The 20,840-nt window shown below is 38.7% G+C and overlaps 1 protein-coding gene and 1 pseudogene across 1 annotated transcript; both read left to right on the top strand.

Moving 5' to 3' along the window:
• Window positions 1-715: 715 nt before the first annotated feature.
• LOC132645264 (pentatricopeptide repeat-containing protein At3g49170, chloroplastic) lies at window positions 716-3,616 on the top strand. Its single transcript, XM_060362162.1, has one exon. The coding sequence runs from the start codon at window positions 746-748 to the stop codon at window positions 3,260-3,262; it is 2,517 nt and encodes an 838-aa protein (XP_060218145.1). The 5' UTR covers window positions 716-745; the 3' UTR covers window positions 3,263-3,616.
• Window positions 3,617-4,527: 911 nt separating this feature from the next.
• LOC132644338 (extensin-like) lies at window positions 4,528-19,628 on the top strand (annotated as a pseudogene).
• The last annotated feature ends 1,212 nt before the right edge of the window (window positions 19,629-20,840 follow it).

The raw sequence follows: 20,840 nt of genomic DNA, 5'->3' as shown, positions 1-20,840 counted from the left end.
TTTTCAAACTTATTTCTCCCCTTTGAATTGATGATATACTGATTTTGGTTGGATTTATCACACGAAGTAGGAGATAATATATCTTGATATTCTCGATCATGAATCGTTCCATCTCAATTGAAAAAGCAAATAACATTTCAAGAAATTTTTGAAACTTGTGATCTAAAACAAGGGAATTTTACACTGTATGTCAATTATGGAAAAATATTTACCTGTTTTAGCCCATCTTTTTTTAATTACCAGCCATAGCCATTTTGTCCTCTTCAGTTTTTTACTAGTCCTATACATTATTATACACTTTTATACAAGATTTATACATTGTCTACAATAGATGTATAAAGTTATATATTGTTGTATAATATTGTATACTAGTCTTATACATTATTATACACTTTTATACAAGGTGTATACATTGTCTACGGTAGGTGTATAAAGTTGTATACTGTTGTATAAAGGTGAATATTCAAGTTGGGCCATGAAGTGTTGGGCTGTAAGTTTGTAATTTAAAATATGGGCTATGAATATGTAATTTTGACCCATAAATTATTTATAAGTGAAATTTTTCCTTAAAACAAACCATAGAAATTTATGTGTTACAAATCACTTCATTAAAAATAAATATTACTACTAAATAGAGAAAAATATGATTCTTTTTGGTAAAAGGAAATCAACAAATTTAGATGGAGGGAGTAAATAAATAAGCGATAATATGGGAAGGATAGAAGGAAGAAAGCCGTTATAGATAATGATAACACTCTCTCTTCCCTCTCCCGCCAAACTCACATCCCTTAGAAGAAATCCCGATTTCGAAGCTCTAAAGGATCGTTTAATTCGACAAGCCAATGTTGGAAATCTTAAGCAAGCAATCTCAACCCTTGATCACATTTCCCAAATGGGTCTTACCCCTGACCTCACTTCCTATACTGTTCTCCTCAAATCTTGCATCAGAACTCGAAATTTCCAATTTGGGAAACTTCTACACTCTAAAATCAACGAATCGCCACTCGAACCGGACACCATTGTTCTTAACTCGTTGATAAGTTTGTATGCTAAAATGGGTAGTTGGGAAACTGCTAAAAAGATATTTGAGGGTATGGGTGAGAAAAGGGATTTGGTTTCTTGGAGTGCAATGATTTCTTGTTTTGCACATTGTGGTATGGAGTTAGAAGCTGTGTTTACTTTCTTTGAAATGGTTGAGTTTGGAGAATACCCGAATCAGTTTTGTTTTTCTGCGGTGATTCAAGCGTGTTGTAGTGGAGAATTGGGGTGGATTGGGTTGGTGATTTATGGGTTTGTGATTAAAACTGGGTATTTTGAGAGTGATATTTGTGTTGGGTGTGCATTGATTGATTTGTTTGCGAAAGGGTTTAGTGATTTGAGGTCAGCTAAGAAGGTGTTTGATAGAATGCCTGAGAGAAATCTTGTTACGTGGACTTTGATGATTACTAGGTTTTCGCAGCTTGGTGGTGGAAGGGGTGCTGTTGGATTGTTTTTGGAAATGGTTTCTGAAGGATTTGTTCCTGATAGGTTTACGTTTAGTGGTGTTTTATCGGCTTGTGCTGAGCCGGGGTTGTCTTTGCTTGGGAGGCAGTTGCATGGTTGGGTGATTAAGTCTAGGTTGTCTTCAGATGTTTGTGTTGGGTGTAGTTTGGTGGATATGTATGCAAAAAGTACGATGGACGGATCTATGGATGATTCAAGAAAGGTTTTTGATCGGATGGGTGATCATAATGTCATGTCTTGGACTGCTATTATAACAGGATACGTGCAAAGGGGAGGCTATGATATGGAAGCTGTTAAGTTGTATTGTAGGATGATAGATGGTCCAGTTAAACCAAACCATTTTACATTTTCTGGTCTTTTAAAGGCATGCGGAAATCTTTCGAATCCTGCTATAGGTGAACAGATTTATAATCATGCAGTGAAATTAGGTCTTGCATCTGTGAACTGTGTAGTCAATGCTGTAATTAGCATGTATGGCAGGTCTGGTAGGATGGAAGAAGCCCGGAAAGCTTTTGAACTTCTGTTTGAGAAGAATTTGGTTTCTTACAACATAATGGTTGATGGATATTCAACGAATTTGGATTCTGCAGAAGCTTTTGAACTTTTCAGCCAGATAGACTCTGAAGTTGGGATTGATGCTTTTACGTTTGCTAGTTTGTTGAGTGGAGCTGCAAGTGTGGGTGCAGTTGGAAAGGGAGAGCAGATTCATGCTCGGGTCTTGAAAGCAGGGATCCAGTCCAACCAATCTGTCTCGAATGCTTTGATATCTATGTATTCCAGATGCGGTAATATAGAGGCTGCTTTTCAAGTTTTTGAAGGAATGGAAGATAGAAATGTAATATCTTGGACCTCAATTATAACAGGTTTTGCAAAACATGGATTTGCCCACAGAGCTGTAGAGTTGTTCAATCAAATGCTTGGGGCTGGTATAAAACCAAACGAAGTCACCTACATTGCTGTTTTATCAGCTTGTAGCCATGTTGGTTTAGTTGACGACGGATGGAAGTATTTTGACTCAATGTCCAAAGATCACGGGATAACTCCTAGAATGGAACATTATGCATGCATGGTTGATTTGTTAGGCCGATCAGGCTCTCTTGAAAAGGCTGTTCAGTTTATCAAATCACTGCCCTTGAATGTTGATGCTCTTGTTTGGCGCACCTTGCTCGGGGCCTGCAGGGTACATGGTAATTTACAACTGGGGAAGTACGCTGCAGAAATGATTCTTGAACAGGAGCCAAACGATCCAGCAGCACACGTCTTATTATCTAACTTGTATGCTTCGAGGGGTCAATGGGAGGACGTAGCAAAGATCAGAAAAGACATGAAAGAGAGGAGATTGGTGAAGGAAGCTGGATGTAGTTGGATAGAAGCTGAAAATAGTGTTCACAAGTTTTATGTAGGCGACACAAAGCATCCCAAAGCAAAGGAGATATATGAAAAGTTAGATACAGTAGCACTTAAAATAAAGGAGATTGGCTATGTTCCTAACACTGACTTAGTGCTTCACGAGGTGGAGGATGAGCAAAAGGAGCAATATCTTTTCCAGCACAGTGAGAAAATTGCTGTGGCCTTCGGTCTTATTAGCACATCCAAACAAAAGCCCATCAGAATATTCAAAAATCTTAGAGTATGTGGAGATTGCCATAACGCTATGAAGTTTATATCAGTAGCGGAGGGAAGAGAGATAATCATTAGAGATTCTAATCGTTTTCACCATATTAAAGATGGACTCTGTTCCTGCAATGACTATTGGTGAAAATCTTATTGTCAACTATGGTCTTATTGGCAAGTCCAGACCAAAGTAGCAAACATGACTAGAAGAATACTACAGATCATTCTAGTATGTTGCATGGGCTAATGCTATAAAGCATGAATCTGTAATCATGTAGAGAAGTACAGAACGAAACCATATGATTTGCACATTCATTTTTCTGTTGTATATTTTTACCCCAGCTTGTATTATGTAATGAGAAAATCCAATTTTTGGAAATTTCAGCAATCAGGGAATTGGAGGATGATCATAGGGAGCACCATTGAAGAACTTCTGAAAAGAACACTGTCTACTTCATGTACCATAAGTTTGTCTGATGAATGTGATTTTTCAGCTAGATGTTTGGCATTGCACTATGTTCTACTTCTTCTATCTGGTTTATAACTAGTTGAGTGAGAGAGGAGAGTTACAGCCTCATTTGTTAATTTTAAACACATCTGATCAAGAAATGTGAAAATTTTATACTAGTCAGAAGCAAAAAAGATCAAGCTTGTTGGTTACCCAAATAAATTCTTCAATCGAAGTCACTCAAACCTTACCAATTCACAGTAAAATAAGTCAGTATCTATTTAGGTTGGAAGTTTTGTTCGTCCTTTTGTTTAATTTCCTAAGATCTCTTGTATTCAAAGTGACATATTATTTAACTAAGTTTCTTTGGTACTAATTTAGAAAAAAATGATCTGAAACTGAACCAAATTGACAATATGCATAGCATTTCTCAATTTTTAACAAATAGAACATTTATTACATTAACATTTTGTAAAAATTTACAAAATTTCTGTGTTTTCTGGTGGCTTTCACATGACCTTAGATAGGCTTTGTTTGTATAGGAGCCCAACTCCCATTGCTGATAGCCGTTGCATTTTTGTTCGTCTTTTGCTTTTCTTTGGAGATAGGGGCAATGTCGAACTCTAGGTCATAAGTCAACTTACAGAAAATGCCCCCATTTCTTTATCTACTTTGTGGTATCCTCTTTGTTTCTATTTTTAGTATTTTTTTTTGAATTATTACTATTTGTCACCAGATAATGCCTCTCACTTAGTACTGATCAGGTCTTTATTTGGACTTTGCTCTCAGCTTAGTGGCCAACTAGCTATTACATTTAATCTCCAGTGGGATGTCACATTCCTGTATAAAAACTAGAGCTCTCTATTCAACTATGCAACACAAGTCTTAGTTCTATCTTTTCCTTCTCTAACAAGTCTTAGATCTATCTTTTCCTTCTCTAAGTATAGCGTTTCCAAATTAAAATGAAAAGCTTAGGGAAGTTGGGCCAATGGCCCTTTTTAACAGCTGCTTTGGCAATTTGCTTATTAGCCAGCACTGTTGTTGCTGATTACTCTTATTCGTATACTTCTCCCTCACCTTCTCACAACTCTAAGAAGTACTACAAATCACCATCTCCATCCAAGTATCATGTATCTACTCCTTATTACAAGAAACCTTCTCCATCACACTACTATTACAAATCACCAGCTTCTTCAAAGCATGCCTATTACAAGTCGCCATCACCAGTAAAATATTACAAGTCGCCTGCTCCTTCATAGCACTACTATAAGTCGTCCATTGTGATGGAGTATGACAAGTCACCTGTTCCTTCAAAGCATTACTACAAGTCTCCATCTCCTTCAAAGCACAACTATAAGTCACAGGTCGCAACAAAGTATTACAAGCCGCCTACTCCTTCAAAGCATTATTACAAGTCACCTGCTCCTTCAAACCATTATTACAAGTCCCCAACTCCTTCAAAGAACTACTACAATTCCCATCGCCAGCAAAGTACTACAAGTCCCCATCACCAGCAAAGTACTACAAGTCCCCATCACCGACAAAGTATAACAAGTTCCCATCTCCCGCAAAGTACTACAAGTCCCCATCCCCAGCAAAGTACTACAAGTCGTCTACTCCATCAACACATTACTACAAATCACCATCCCCAACAAAATATTACAAATCACCCGCTCCATCTAAATATTACAAATCGCCTCCACCAACAAAATATTATAAGTCACCAGTTTACTACAAGTCTCCACCACCACCAACTTATTATGAGAAATCACCTTCCTATTACAAGTCACCTCCTCCTCCACCAAAATACTATGAGCAATCATCTAAGTACTACAAGTCACCTCCACCCCCACCAAAATACTATGAACAATCACCATCATCTTATACATCTCCACCACTTCCACCAAAGCACTACGAGCAATCACCAGCTTATTACAAGTCTCCACCTCCACCATACTACCAAGAATCTACACCTTTCTATAAATCTCTTCCACCTCCTCCAAAGACCTATGAACAATCACCATCATACTACTCACCTCCTCCACCACCGTACGTCAAGCAAACACCCACCTATGCCTCACCGCCACCACCTGAGAAGTACGAGCAATCTGCTACCCATGCTTCATGCCACGTCCCAAAATACCCGCTAGACGTGATTGGCACCCAGCAAACACCACCTGCCAGGCGAACCATATATCATACTCTTAATCATTTACAAAAGCACTAAAAGAAAATAAGTGCAGGTCCAACAACATTATTAATGATAAAAATGCGAAATAGTCGCCAACCAAATCCATAATCGATTTATGAAAACCAATCAACGCTAAGATAAAAAGAATCTCTAGCCCACATCCCACGCTAAGACCATGGAGCATCTAACAGAGTTACATGAGTTTGAGTGTCGGGCATGTAAACCCAAAATAAAAGAAATAACTAGAAATAAACTAGATAAAGCTGAAATAGCTGCCTCCACGAACAATGCGGTGGCTCACCTCAGCAACAGAATCCACTCACGAAGTCTTCAATTACCAGTCTCGTTCTCAATGACAGTATCTGCATGGACATGCAGGTAAGGAGTGAGTTATACATAAATATAACCCAGTAAGATTCTCGACCCGCCACTTCGAATACCCCTGGAACAAGTGTTAGAAAATACTAACACACAACAAGCATAAAAGTATTATGCACATGAATATATCATTATATAATAGCAACCAAGGTCCAAACCACTGTTTACCAAATATATTATATATCTCAACACAATTTACACTACGAACCGTCATAAGTGGCAGTTAAAGAATTAGTCAACACTATGAATCCACGACAACATACACATTGTGCCAAATATGTCAGGAAGCATACACAATGCTAAGGGAAGCATACACAATGCCCCAATATCATCAAGAAGCATACACAATGCTAAGGGAAGCATACACCATGCCCCAATATAATCAAGAAGCATACACAATGCTAAGGGAAGCATACACAATGCCCCAATATCATGGCTCACAGCTATATCACATCACAAAACAATTTATAAAAAGAGTTTTGGATTATTTGAAAATAAAGTATATGCGGCTGGCCTGAAGGACCACCGATTTTGCCAAGCACAAGCTCGTCCCAACACATGGACCAGACAGACAAAAGATATTTTTAAAATGAGTTTTGAAAAGCAAGTGCCCAAAGCTTAAAGTCTCACTTACCTCAAATTCACAATTCAAGCACACTTCCCAATAAATAAAAATCGCGTTCTCGAGTCTCCGTATTGCCTCAAACTACACAAAAACGGATTTAGAATGGTCAAAACCCTTAGGGTAAATCACTTCTATATTTTTAGAGGCTTAAACGGTTAAAGTCAAATTTTAAAGGACGAAAACACCCTTTGGTCAACGTGTTCAAAACCCGACAAGACATATGTTTTCGGGAAGGCTTTAACGAGAGGATTCCAATGATATAGAAGTCTAAAATTCGATACTATTTGCCCTTTCAAATCAATGATTTTGATTGAATAACCCTAGAGCTAAACTTTCTCAATTCCTCAAAATATCCCCATGTTTTCACCATAAAGATTCACCCATAATTATGTAATAAACTTAAATAAAAGATTAGAGTCATTGCCTTGATGATTTGGTTGAAAAATTCCTATTTTTCTCCTCTTTTCCTCTTTTTTTCTCCCCTTCTTTTCTTTTTCTCTTTCTCTTTTGTGTTTATTTCTTCTTCTTTTTCATGTGTTCTGGTCTTCTACTTGCTTCATGAAATTTCACGTCTGATGGCTTCCCATCTTACTTAATCTTTTTTTTTATATTCCTTTTTGGGCTGGGCCCACCTTTCTTTTAAAACTTTTACATTTTTTTAGGTCAAATTACTTAATAACCCCTTATTACATTTTGGGTTATAACATTCTCTCCCACTTAAAATAACGTTCGTCCCCGAATGTGGCCAGTTTTTTTTCTTTTTTCGAAGTGTCAGAAGATGAACACTTCTTACTATGCATGTCTCGCTTGTTCTCTCAAGTAGCCTTTCATAGCAGATACTGCTACTGTAATATCTTGACCGTAGAACGCTTCTTTGTCCTTAGCTAACAAAGTCATATATTCAAATATGCAATAATGATTTACTCAAAAGCGCGATTCTCATTTACCTACCTTATCTCAGTCTCAATAACATTGGTCGGATCATAAATGTATTCTCGGAACGTATTCGCATAATGTAATATGTACCTCTGGTACCATAACAAGTCTCTTGAATCATAATCGAACTACCGAACAGCTATACAAACTCCCCATAAATATATCCACAACGATCTCATGTCAACTCTATACACATAATACCTCTGAAACACTTTAACCGCAGACAACTCACTCAACCTTAGCTTGCAAGCTTGAATTCCCATCATTGATCCCCAGAATTCGCTTAAGGATCTTATTCTGTTCATATGCACTGTCCCACTATGTATAATCTTCATCAAGTCATAAACATTATTTTGAACGTAATCACTAGATAAATCACATACCTTCATAACTATAACAACCTCTTAACCGCAACAACAAAATATTGTCAAACATGTACAGGCAAAGACGCCTCATTCTTAACTAATCTTTCTACTAAGTCTTCATGATATTGCTAATGGTAAGAGAAGCCTCTAGAAGTACATAACTACCTGCCATAATTCTATGTTATGGACTTCTCTAGTATGAAAAGAGCCTTTACTTGCCTGGAGTTGTTTTTTTTATGTTGATTCTCGAACACTCAGGTTTAATCATATGAATAGTTCAAACACTGAAGAACAACGTTTGAAATATTTCATATCACTATTTGCCAACGTTAGCTCTCTTTCGCTGTTCCCAATACATATTTGTGAATCTCGAAAGTATTGAATATCATAAACGTTACATCTCTTCAAGTACAAATCTCCTTAATTCAACCACAAATCTCCTTAATTCAACCACAACAGGTGTACACATATTCAATTCTTTAGCTATAATGTTCCCTTTTTGCTCACTATCACATAGGCTCTCCTCTAAAAACTGTCATAACCCCCAGTAATGCCAGGACTCTCGTATTGATCAACTTCGCTTACTTAAACTATCACAATTCTAATGTCACACATGCTAGTGCGTTAGTGTGCATAATACCATCAATTTATCACCCTTTTACTGGTCAACACAAGGCTTAATGCAGCATGGTATAAAAATCAAAACTCACACTTATGGCCTCCGGTATTTAATCAGCATTATCTCAACGGTCATAAGATCATCTCTATCGCTAGATATTCTTCTTTCTGCAATAAGAGTATTTCCATATGTCATTAATAAACATATTAGCAAAAGTCTAAGGGACGTTTTGAATATTCTAATCACTAATGCATGGAAATTACTAATGCCCTAGGCTATCAAAAAGTTATCACGTAAAATTCATACTAACCATTATAAGTCTTGGTACATGTCTTCAGATTAACCAACCCTTTCTCCTTCTACTCATGGTGTCTCGATCACAAGTCTGTCTTAGAATAACAGGTAACACGCTGAAGGCACAAATCGTGTAATTTTGGAAAAGAAGATAAAAAAAATACTTGCCTTCCTAGCGCCCTAAGCCTTTGTCTATCATCAATAAACATTTGCATAGATTCACCGTGCTTCTCACCAAATAGAAATTAAGCACCTCAAGGCGTTTTACTTTGTATATTTATTTCTTAGTCACGATAGTTTTGTAACTTGATATTTTAGTTTCTTTGACTCCACAAAGCTATTTTATAATATCAAATAAAAATAGACTAAGTTTCTAGTTGTATATCGGTATCCAAGTCTATCCCCCCTATCAAGTGGTACACTTGGTAAGTTCTCTGAAGTTACATTCGAAAAACCATTAACCACTAAGATTAGCTCAATAGTCAGTTACTCAACTTTGGTGCCCCCATATATAGTAAGATATGACATATACCCTTCAATTATTGTATCTAAAACTTTTACTGACAAGGTAGATTGCCTGTACACATACTAAGTGAATACTAAATTTCCAGTGCTAGGTTCAACCAAAATAGAAAATCTGACATCCTTTCATGGCAAGCAAACATAAGGCGACACAAAATCATCCCATTCAAGCCCAAGATAATGTCAAGATAAACTGTGTCAAGTTATAATGGTCTGTAGGTATATCATGACATTGATCTATGTTTACACTTGTTCAATAGACCGGTCAATAGTCATAGACTCTTCCACTTAAGTCGAAACCACAAATGGAACATTCAAGTACTCAAGTTCTCTCTTTATCTTCATCTAATCATCTCATTAATATGCTGATCATCTTCCTCAAGCTTGTGCTTTATCGAACACAACATATGCTAACAAAATTGTGTGAACTCGTTATTTTCTCTATGGCAAGTCGTGCCATTTTTCATTTATTCAAAATTCTTTCTGATCCCCCTTTTTTGGTGCGCGATAGTCTTAATATTCCACATCTTTCCCTTCAACAACAAATCGAGTCCATATATGCTGAGTTTCATACTCAACCTCTTACCATGCTCATTCATAATTTCTTATACTTAAGTCTATTCTCGCTCACAACCTAGAATTCACCCGCAGACCTACTCCACAAATATGTTGTAATCTCTTAGCGCCACCATCATGCTCATACTCAAAACGCTCACGTTATGTATTTCCATGCCACAGTCACATTGATGACATCACCGTCACAACATTACTAATAATAGTGAATCGCTTCTAAGAGGCACTAAGCTTAGAACCATATAAGCATTATCCTCAAAATGTCTGTCACCACAAAGCCCAATAACTTAGACATGTGTAACCTATTACACTTCTTACATTCATGCTACACTTCTTTCCTTTACTGATTAGATTCATTATAGAGAGTTATACACAACCTCGAATTTCAATAAGTCACTCTTACACAAAACCATATCTTTTGGATGCTTTTCCATTCACATGAATTCTTCACATTAAAACATTTCTCTAACCCCTGAACTTCTTACATTTATATATTTTTTTTTGCTAGAGGTTTCTATGTAAATAGAGCTATCAAAAAATTTACAACATGTTCAATCTCAACTACAACCGCTGCATACAATATTTCGTGTATTAAATGTCACTCTCAACTGCATATATATTATTGAAAAGCTCCAAATCAACTGTCTAATCTAGCCGAGGAGGATATTCGTGTCCTAGCCGTCTGCGAAAGGGACATTCCAAGTTTAAACTCGGTTCGGCTTAACGCATGAATAATGAGTGAAAGAAGGGACAACATCCTAGATGTTCAATAGTCTCAAGTTCATAAGTATGGGCGCCTACATACCGATGAACAAGACTCTACTAAACACTGCTCCATGACCCCGGACTTAAAACCTGGCTTTGATACCAACTTTGTCACGTCCCAAAATACCCGCTAGACGTGATTGGCACCCAGCAAACACCACCTGCCAGGCGACCCATATATCATACTCTTAATCATTTACAAAAGCACTAAAAGAAAATAAGTGCAGGTCCAACAACATTATTAATGATAAAAATGCGAAATAGTCGCCAACCAAATCCATAATCGATTTATGAAAACCAATCAACGCTAAGATAAAAAGAATCTCTAGCCCACATCCCACGCTAAGACCATGGAGCATCTAACAGAGTTACATGAGTTTGAGTGTCGGGCATGTAAACCCAAAATAAAAGAAATAACTAGAAATAAACTAGATAAAGCTGAAATAGCTGCCTCCACGAACAATGCGGTGGCTCACCTCAGCAACAGAATCCACTCACGAAGTCTTCAATTACCAGTCTCGTTCTCAACGACAGTATCTGCATGGACATGTAGGTAAGGAGTGAGTTATACATAAATATAACCCAGTAAGATCCTCGACCCGCCACTTCGAATACCTTTGGAACAAGTGTTAGAAAATACAAACTCATAACAAGCACAAAAATATTATGCACATGAATATATCATTATATAATAGCAACCAAGGTCCAAACCACTGTTTATCAAATATATTATATATCTCAACACAATTTACACTACGAACCGTCATAAGTGGTAGTTAAAGAATTAGTCAACACTATGAATCCACGACAATATACACAATATGCCAAATATGTCAGGAAGCATACACAATGCTAAGGGAAGCATACACAATGCCCCAATATCATCAAGAAGCATACACAATGCCCCAATATCATGGCTCACAGCTATATCACATCACAAAATAATTTATAAAGAGAGTTTTGGATTATTTGAAAATAAAGTATATGCGCCTGGCCTGAAGGACCACCGATTCTGCCAAGCACATGCTCGTCCCAACACATGGACTAGGTAGACAAAAGATATTTTTGAAACGGGTTTTGAAAAGCAAGTACCCAAAGCTTAAAGTCTCACTTACCTCAAATTCACAATTCAAGCACACTTCCCAATAAATCAAAACTGCATTCTCGAGTTTCCGTATTGCCTCAAACTACACAAAAACGGATTTAGAATGGTCAAAACCCTTAGGGTAAACCACTTCTATATTTTTAGAGGCTTAAACAGTAAAGTCAAATTTTAAAGGACGAAAACGCCCTTTGGTCAACGTGTTCAAAACCCGACAAGACATATGTTTTTAGAAAGGCTTTAACGAGAGGATTCCAACGATATATAGAAGTCTAAAATCCGATACTATTTTCCCCTTCAAATCAATGATTTTGATTGAATAACCCTAGAGCTAAACTTTCTCAATTCCTCAAAATATCCCCATGTTTTTTCACCATAAAGATTCACCCATAATTATGTAATAAACTTAAATAAAAGATTAGAGTCATTACCTTGATGATTTGGTTGAAAAATTCCTATTTTTCTCTTCTCTTTTCCTCTCTTTTTCTCCCCTTTCTTTTCTTTTTCTCTTTTGTGTTTATTTATTCTTTTTTTTCATGTGTTCTGGTCTTCTACTTGCTTCATGAAATTTCACGTCTGATGGCTTCCCATCTTACTTAATCCTTTTTTTTTTATATTCCTTTTTGGGATGGGCCCACCTTTCTTTTAAAACCTTTACATTTTTTTTTGATCAAATTACTTAATAACCCTTCATTACATTTTGGGTTATAACACTTCACCTCCACCCCCGTCAGCATCTCCCCTACCAACCTACTACTAATATTCAAATCCATTCTCTTCAATCACTTTCCACCATCTGAATGACTTATTAACCTGCTTTTCATCCTCCCTTGGAGTATTTCCATTTCCTTTGCCAATACACGTATGTTCCCCAAAATAACTGGCTTTGCATGCTGTGTGTTCTGTTGTTTTAATAATTCGAAATATTTATCATTGGAGATTTAAGTAAGATCCTTGAGATCTCCATCAGTTTGGCTTATTGTATCAAGATTCTTTTCTGGTGTAATTTATCAAGAATTCTATTTTGCTCAATATGCTAAATTCTTTTATTGTTCCGTAAGTACCTCTCCTGGACATATTTCTGAGAGGCCATCTTAGTGTATCTTCTCAATTATGGTTTATAACCTATCTAATAAAGAAAATTAACAAGAAAAAAAAAGGAATGTGTTTACCCCGAATTTGGATAATCAATTAAATTTTTGAGTGAGGTATAGGATATGTGGTTGTGCCTTAAATCTATTTGACAGAAAAGGGAAATATATAAATATGCTATGGAGAAGCAACTGATAATCAGAGTTTGCTATAGATTTATATGTCTACTAATATGAGTATCACTTGATTGAATAAATTTAAGAGATGAACACAATGAATTTGGACCGAAAATCAGATATTTGGGAGAGTCGGTTCTCAAATAATTATGGGACACGCGGCCTTCCCCGGTTGGCTGGGCTCTTGTAACCGCCCGATCCCATGCCTATAAAACGTCCCTTACCTCTTCACTTCAACATTTTTACATCTTCACCTCTTCACCTCTCTATTTCAAGTGTTTTGCCTCTTACCCATTTCATCTCTTTACTCATAATCATCTGAAAACTCACATTTCTTGTTGATCTGCTGTTTGCACTACGTGAAAAAGAAACGACACTGCCAATTTCTCTACTTGTCGTTCTTGCGTGTTGCTGCTTCCTCCTTTCGTTCTTTGCCATTTTTGAATTCTTCTACTGTCACCTTCACTTTTTATCTTCTCTTTCGAATCTTGCCTAATCTTTCTTCGTAACCTCCAAATGTCTGCTAACACTGAATCCACTTCCCATGATATTCCCTCGGTTTCATCTCAAGGAACCGACCCAACTTCTCCACCTAAGGCAAAAACCACCTTCGAGCCCACTTCCTCGGACATTATACCGGCTAAACCGAACTTCAACAAAGATTTCGAGGTTGAAAAGCCTTCTCCGGTATCCGATAGAGGGCTTGATGTGAGACGATATCCCTCATCAATTACCGAGGGAATACTCGACTTAGTCCAGGCTGATTGCGGGTGGGACACCCGTTCAGTTCAAGTTTTTTCCCCCGGGCCAAGCGAATCAGTTACCGACCATCGGGAAGGTTTCTTATACGTTTATACTTACCCTTTCACTCTCAATCTCGACTCCCCGGTTGATCCGGTCATCTTAGACATGTGCCGGACCTATAACGTAACCTTGGCACAAATTGGCTCGATCATTTGGAGGGTCGTGGCTTGCCTCCGACTGTTGGCCAACAATGCTGGGAAGGAGCTCACGTTGGCCCACTTGATATGCTTATATTCCCCGAGGTTGTTCCGGGGTGGCGTAATAAAACTCGCTAAGCGTAGCCGAAATCCATTTTTCTCAAAAATGGACGAAGATAGAGACAGGGGCTGGTTGGAACGATATGTCCGGGTGCGGATCTCGGACATTGTCCCGGACGACTACATGCCTTTTCCGGAAAGGTGGAACAACAAGCGTAAGTCTAAATTCTTTTAATAATTGCTTTTGTACGCTTTGCCGAACTTCAGTTCCACTTTCTCATCACTTAGTCTTCTTATTCCCATTAGCCGTGGGTTGGATTCCTCCGATCGTCCGGAATCTCAACGAATGGGTTACTGCTCTCCTCAGCCAACATGTTCACGACGATCGGAGGAGGGGTCATCTGTCCCGTGGCCGATGGATCGCCCAGAACCACGGTAATACCTCGCTTCTATTCGTACCTATTGCATCTTCTTCCTTTTTGTAACCCCTTCGATTTTCAGGCTTACCTAAGGGCTCAGTGGATCCAAAGCCGAAGTCAGCAGCAGAACCAGCAACGTCAGCACTCGAGTTAGACTCGGCGGGTGCCTCTCGTATCCTTGCTGCCGCTGCCAAGAGAAAAAGGCCCTCCGACAAAGGGCAGAAGTCGAAGAAAAGGGCGAGGAGCGTTACTCGGACCTTACGGGACGAAATAGAGCCCGATATTATTATTCGGAGAGTCGGTGCTGTCCCCTCCGTGGCTTCGATCCCGGAGGAGGCTGTCACCGTTTCACCTCCTCCATCCACCGGGGAAGCGCCTTCAGCTCCGGCGTTATACACAGGTTTGGAAGAAATTCATTGCCCGCTTCCTATAAGGTCGGTTGAATTCATCAATATTTCAGGTGATGCCTCGCCCGAAGAAACCCCTTTGCAAAGGATGAGGAGATCCGAGAGGGCTCCTGCTGAGGCCGATCAAAGGACTGAGCCGGTCCCCGAGACGGAAGTCCCCAGGGATGTTGGTCCGCTACCGGACCATGAGACTGCCACAACTTCGGAGATCCCTGCTTTTGCCGAAGCTGCTGAAGTCCATCCGGATTCCCCAATTCAGCCCCCAAGGTCGGATGAATTCGAAGATTTGTTCTCGAACACTCCTCCTGTAACCGGTGAAGCTGCAGGTTTCGGACATCTTCCGATCCCTCGAGCCACGAGGGCGGCTAGTAGAACCACCGAGTCCGGTGCCAGAGACTGCCTGGTGCGCACCTTTCCAGCCCCAAGTGTGGAACCGAGAAGGACGAGGTCGGCTATGATCACCGTTCCCGAGGATTGCAGCTTTCTTTCTCGACCGGTGGGTGTGGCAAGCTACCTAAGGCCCCTGGTCTCGGACTCGGACAAGCGAAAGATGAACGGGGTCCCTTGGCAGTGCCTCATTAACGAGGGTATGCACGCGGGCAATCGGGTAAACCTGTCAGCCATCTTTGCATAATTTCATTGAGAATTTTAGTCTCATTTGTTCAAGCTTTTAACTTGCTTCATTTGCAGAGTGTGGTGCTCGTCAACGAGGCTTTCGTTCGTGCCCAGTTAGAGGTGGACGATCTCAAGGGCCAGTTGGGCGCTCAAAGCCGAGAGACGGAGAAATATCAGCACCTTCTGCGGGTGAAGGAGGACGAGCTGAACCAAACAGTTATTCTTTCCAACCTCCGACCCGAGCTCGATGCAACAAAGGCCGAGAATCGTCAATTGAAGGGTGAGCTGGCCGAGATGGTTGAATATAACCGGCGTCTCGAAGTGGACAAGATCGGCCTTAGCCGAGACAGCACTGATTTATCCTCAAGGCTCGGTGAGCTCGAAACCACCGTCACTCAACTCCGGGAGGAGCCGGACTCTGTCAAGTTCGATGCTACGAGCATGGCCGAGAGGTATCGACTGCTCGAATCTGAAAGTGCTCGGTATAAAAAGCATATGAGGGTGTTTGAGGAGAAACCGGAGAAGAGGGCCCAAATATGCGCTGATCTAAGGGCTGAACTCGAAGAGACAGCTGATGCTAATGACACTCTTAAGGCCGAGCTCGAGTCGGCCACCCAAATGCAAAATGTCCTCGGAGAGGCTCGGGATGTTCTGGCGGCAAAGTTAGCCCAGGCCGAGGCCGATTTGGAAGAGGCTTTGAAGAGCATGGAGGCCGCCGAGGCTCATGCTACTATTGCTGCTGAATATGAGAAATGGAAGTCTCGGAGGATCACCCTCGAGCAAGCCGAGCACGGCTTTACTGATCTTCCGACCCTATTTCTCGAGGCTAAAAGAGTCGAGGAAGAGGCTAAGGGTGCCCTCGGGGATGACTCCGATGACTCTGAGCGGACAGTGTCCGAACACTCCGGATGCAGCCATACCGGATAGACTAGGGCCTGTACTTCGCTTTTTTATTTTTTGCCTTTGTAGGAGTTTTCGATGTAAAATCCATTGTATAAACAGAACATGTATTTTCCTTGATTCTTTGCTTGAATGTTTGTTATGACTTCCGCCCGAATTGCCGGTCCCTTTTAAGGGGTCATTATTTCTGACTGTGCCTGAATGTCGGCTTTTCTCTTCGTCCGGTACGTTTTGTCCGGGAATTTTATGGAGCTTTTTCCCATGGGACTTATCTTATGTTTTGTGAATTCGGATGTCTCTGAATCATGACGGGCATTTTTAGGGCCATTATTTTTCGGCTACCTGAATCTAAGCCTTAGCTGAATTTTGATGAAAAAGTCCCCGTTCGTGGGATTAATGATTTTGGATCGGATCACTATGACCTTGCTGCCTTTGTCGAATTTCGACCGTAATGCCCGGTATCGGGTATATGAATGATTTAGTGCCGAATCGTGGCGGTAATCATCGGGGTAAAGAGCTTTAACAGGAAGACATCCGAGATATCGTTATCCAAACTTTTAATAATTTTTGCATTACAAGTGTTTGTATACATGAGAATGAACTTTTCCCTCCTGCCTTTTCCGTAGCAAATACTAAATGGACACGATTCATTCTGATCGTTTTGTCCTTACATCGGAACCTAATGCAGAAGGTCCGGTTCTTAGTTTTGCCGTAGCAAATGTTATACCCCATTTTAACCAGGGTTAATTTAGGAGTACAACATATTGGAGATTCCTATTGGTTTTATTTAAGGAGTCGCCACCTAATTAATTTAACGGTGAATTAGGACACCCAAATTTTAACTAAGGTAAAGTTAAAACTAAACCCCTGTTAATAGTCTGCTTAACTAATGTGATTCTAGGTAAGGGCTCAATATTATCCTAAAGGGAAGGGGTTAGGCATCCTTTAGAATCCGCTAACTACGGTTATCCGGCCAAACTTAGGTTAACTAATGAAGGTGAGAATTTGTATAAAAGAGGACTTTGAATGCCATTTTAAATAAAACTTGTAAATATTACTAAGGCTTTAGATAAAGTGTTGTTTAGAAATAAAACTTATAAAAGATAGTTTGAATAAAAGAGAATTTTAAATGCTATTTAAATAGAGCTTAAAATGTTGCTAAGACCTTATATGAAATATAGTAAATGCTATTTAAGATAAAACTTGTAGGAAATATAATGATTTGCCCGTAAATAATAGCTTTTGAGAAGAGATTTAGCAATTTTGAACTTTGAATAAATTATGTTATATGAATATAGCAATGTAGAAAAATCTAGACTTATGAATATGATTCAAGAGGAAGTGAGTTTTCTTTTTCCTTTTTATTATTTCTTATTAACTACGTTTAGCTAAAATATGCGTGATTGATTTAAACTTGAGGAACCATTTATAAAATATAATTGAAATTATATTTACATATTTGTAATGTTTTGAAATTTCTAGGATAGTAAGAATAAAATATGATTCTCTTAACTCGAAATATATAATCATGCTATTTGCAAATCAACTATTCCAAATAAAATAAAACATGGAAAGGAGAGAATAAAGCTTATGGAATTAGTTGTTAGTCTTCCCTGAACTAACTACCCATTATTAAAACTAAACCTACTAATTAATTAGGATTTATATAAACTAATAAAATAAAAACAAACAAAGAGTTAGTTGCATAATATAAATTAAATGCACAAAATAAATAAAGGAGGAGATAATTTAAAATGGGCTCAGCCCATTTTTTAAGAAGGGCTGCTGTTAAATGGATCTGGCCCATTTGGGCCACTGTTGCAATCCTTTTCTGCCTCTGGGCTTTGGCCCAGAAACTTTTAACACAGCCTCAAATGGACTGCAGTTCTGTTTTTGCTATATGGGCCTCGGCCCAGAATTCTTATTTGCTGCGGATGGATTGAATGAGGGATGACTCGAGAAGATTATCTCGTTGGGCTTTAACCCAACACCAAATGCGGAGGGAGACGAGTCCTTTGGACTCGTGCGCGATAGTCATGCACAAAACAGAAGAAAAGGATTAGTGTATAATCAATACATAAGGCCATATATAATGTAAAATTCAAAACAAGCGAATCAACGTCTTGTGTACATACTATGTATATTTGAATAAACACCATGTATACGTAATCACACAAATTTCAGCTCACGTTTTGAAGTATTTTAAAAGAGTACACTAAACGTCCGTGATCCTCTACTGGATTTTCATTTCATTACCCGACTCTCAAATGTTTAACAACCAATAATCTTAAGAAAAGTGGACAGCAATGGCACAGACTGAGCATGATCAAATACATGTAATGACCAGGGCAATATCTTATCGATCTCTGCTTCTTTCCAAATTAATAAAGGCCTGTCCGTCGTTTGGTTATGCCTTAATGTCTTAAAGAACTTCCCCAAACTTCAACAGACAAGAGAGAAAAATAAAATAAAATATACACTTCAAACAGACAAGCGAAAAACACAAGACTCAAACTTAGTTAAACAATCACCAACTTCCCAAATTTCATCAATCTTGTGCAATGACAAATCTTACCTAAATCGAAACATGTAAGGTCATACAAAGAATTTGAATCAACATTCCTAGAAATAGTATACCTCGGTATACCTTAAATATACAAGTCCCATTATACCGAAGGGCACCACAAGACTGTATACTTCAGGTATATCTGAGTATATCATTCTATAATTAGACATAAAGCACTAAAAGAACAATACAAACAAGTAAACCTCAAATTCAATTATCATACTGTACTCTTATCTCTCAAAGCAATGCAAGCTACCTTTCGTAAGAGGAATATGATATTTCAGGGGAGGAGACGAGTAAGGACATGCACTATGAGACTCATTCTAGACCACATGGCAGTTTCGCAGGTTTAACGACAAAAGGTTCAGGCTTTAAGCGAAAGATAAACAAAGAGACCGACACAACATGGGACATACAGGCACCTCTGACACAGATGGGACAAGGACCTCATACAACGACATTTGAAACAGAAGCAAACAACATGTCGAGCAAGTCTGATGATATCCTGAAAACTTAGCTAGGCATACTTCACTTTAGTAGCCCAACACAACATTTTCATGGCTGGGCTTAGACCAGCAGATCAAGGAGAATAGCAGTTTGGTAAACAAACAACATGGGTATAGGAATAAACAGGAGCAAACACAAGATCCTCTTTGTACGTTAAAACAACCTGACAAAACATTTACTAGTTAACTTACTAATGTCGAATTCCTAAGGTCATGTTTTGCAACCACAACAAAACTAAAATGGTCCTAGCAGTTCAAACTGGTACATAAACTCAACTAAGGGTATAAACAAAATGCAGTGCCTGTATTTAGGCTCAAATATTCACAATCTCATTCAGACACATTAAAGTAGAGAAGGTGAAACTCATCTGTAAGCAGCTGATGAACTCATATAACAGCTAAACGAAACAGAGGACCAAAAGACTGTTTCCATATTTCATACCCACACCATAGCCAATGTAAAGCTTAAATATCTATGAAATTTAATTAACCGATCCCATACTAATTTAAACATTCAACTAGGTATATTGATGTGGTTGTTGTCGTGTTTGTTGATACTAATTTTGAACAAACAGAAACAGGAGCTGAAAACTACGCACCAAACATTAAAACATAATGAAACCATAGCTAGCTCATTTGATCACATATATCAATTAAACGCGAGTGAGGATCAAACAGCAGGAAAATCAGCTGCAGAAAAAAAAAAGACTGAAATGAAACTAAATCACGTCAAGACATAAGCATACAGACATTGTTAACTACTAAGCAAGATTAAGACATAGGCATTTTATCCAATCCGACCAGCATATAACATTCTTCGCAAACCCTAAACTGAATTAACCTAATAATGTGCTAAATCATGAAGCCGATAAACTAATGCTGAGACATAACAACTAAGAAGCCAAAAAGTGCAAAAGATGAAAATAAACAGAAGAGGATTAACGCACCTTCTTCGGGTGCAGCGAAGTGGGTATGAAGCCTTCGATATACACTCGAAACACTTCAAATTCGAGGTTGCGAAACTCGGATTCACAACAACCACAGAACAGACGAAAAAAATTGTTTGAGTATTTTTTTGATTCGATATTTTATGATATTGTGACAGCTAAAAAAAATACTTTGCAGGGGATTTCTTGGGGGTTCAAGAACTCGTTTTCTTTCTTGTAAGGGGATTCTTTCCTTGGTCCCCTTTTTGTTTTTAACCGATTCAAGATCGGATTATT

Source organism: Lycium barbarum, chromosome 6 (genome assembly GCF_019175385.1).
Source record: "Lycium barbarum isolate Lr01 chromosome 6, ASM1917538v2, whole genome shotgun sequence".
NCBI classification, from domain to species: Eukaryota; Viridiplantae; Streptophyta; class Magnoliopsida; order Solanales; family Solanaceae; genus Lycium; species Lycium barbarum.
This window is presented reverse-complemented; position numbering and strand designations above follow the sequence as displayed.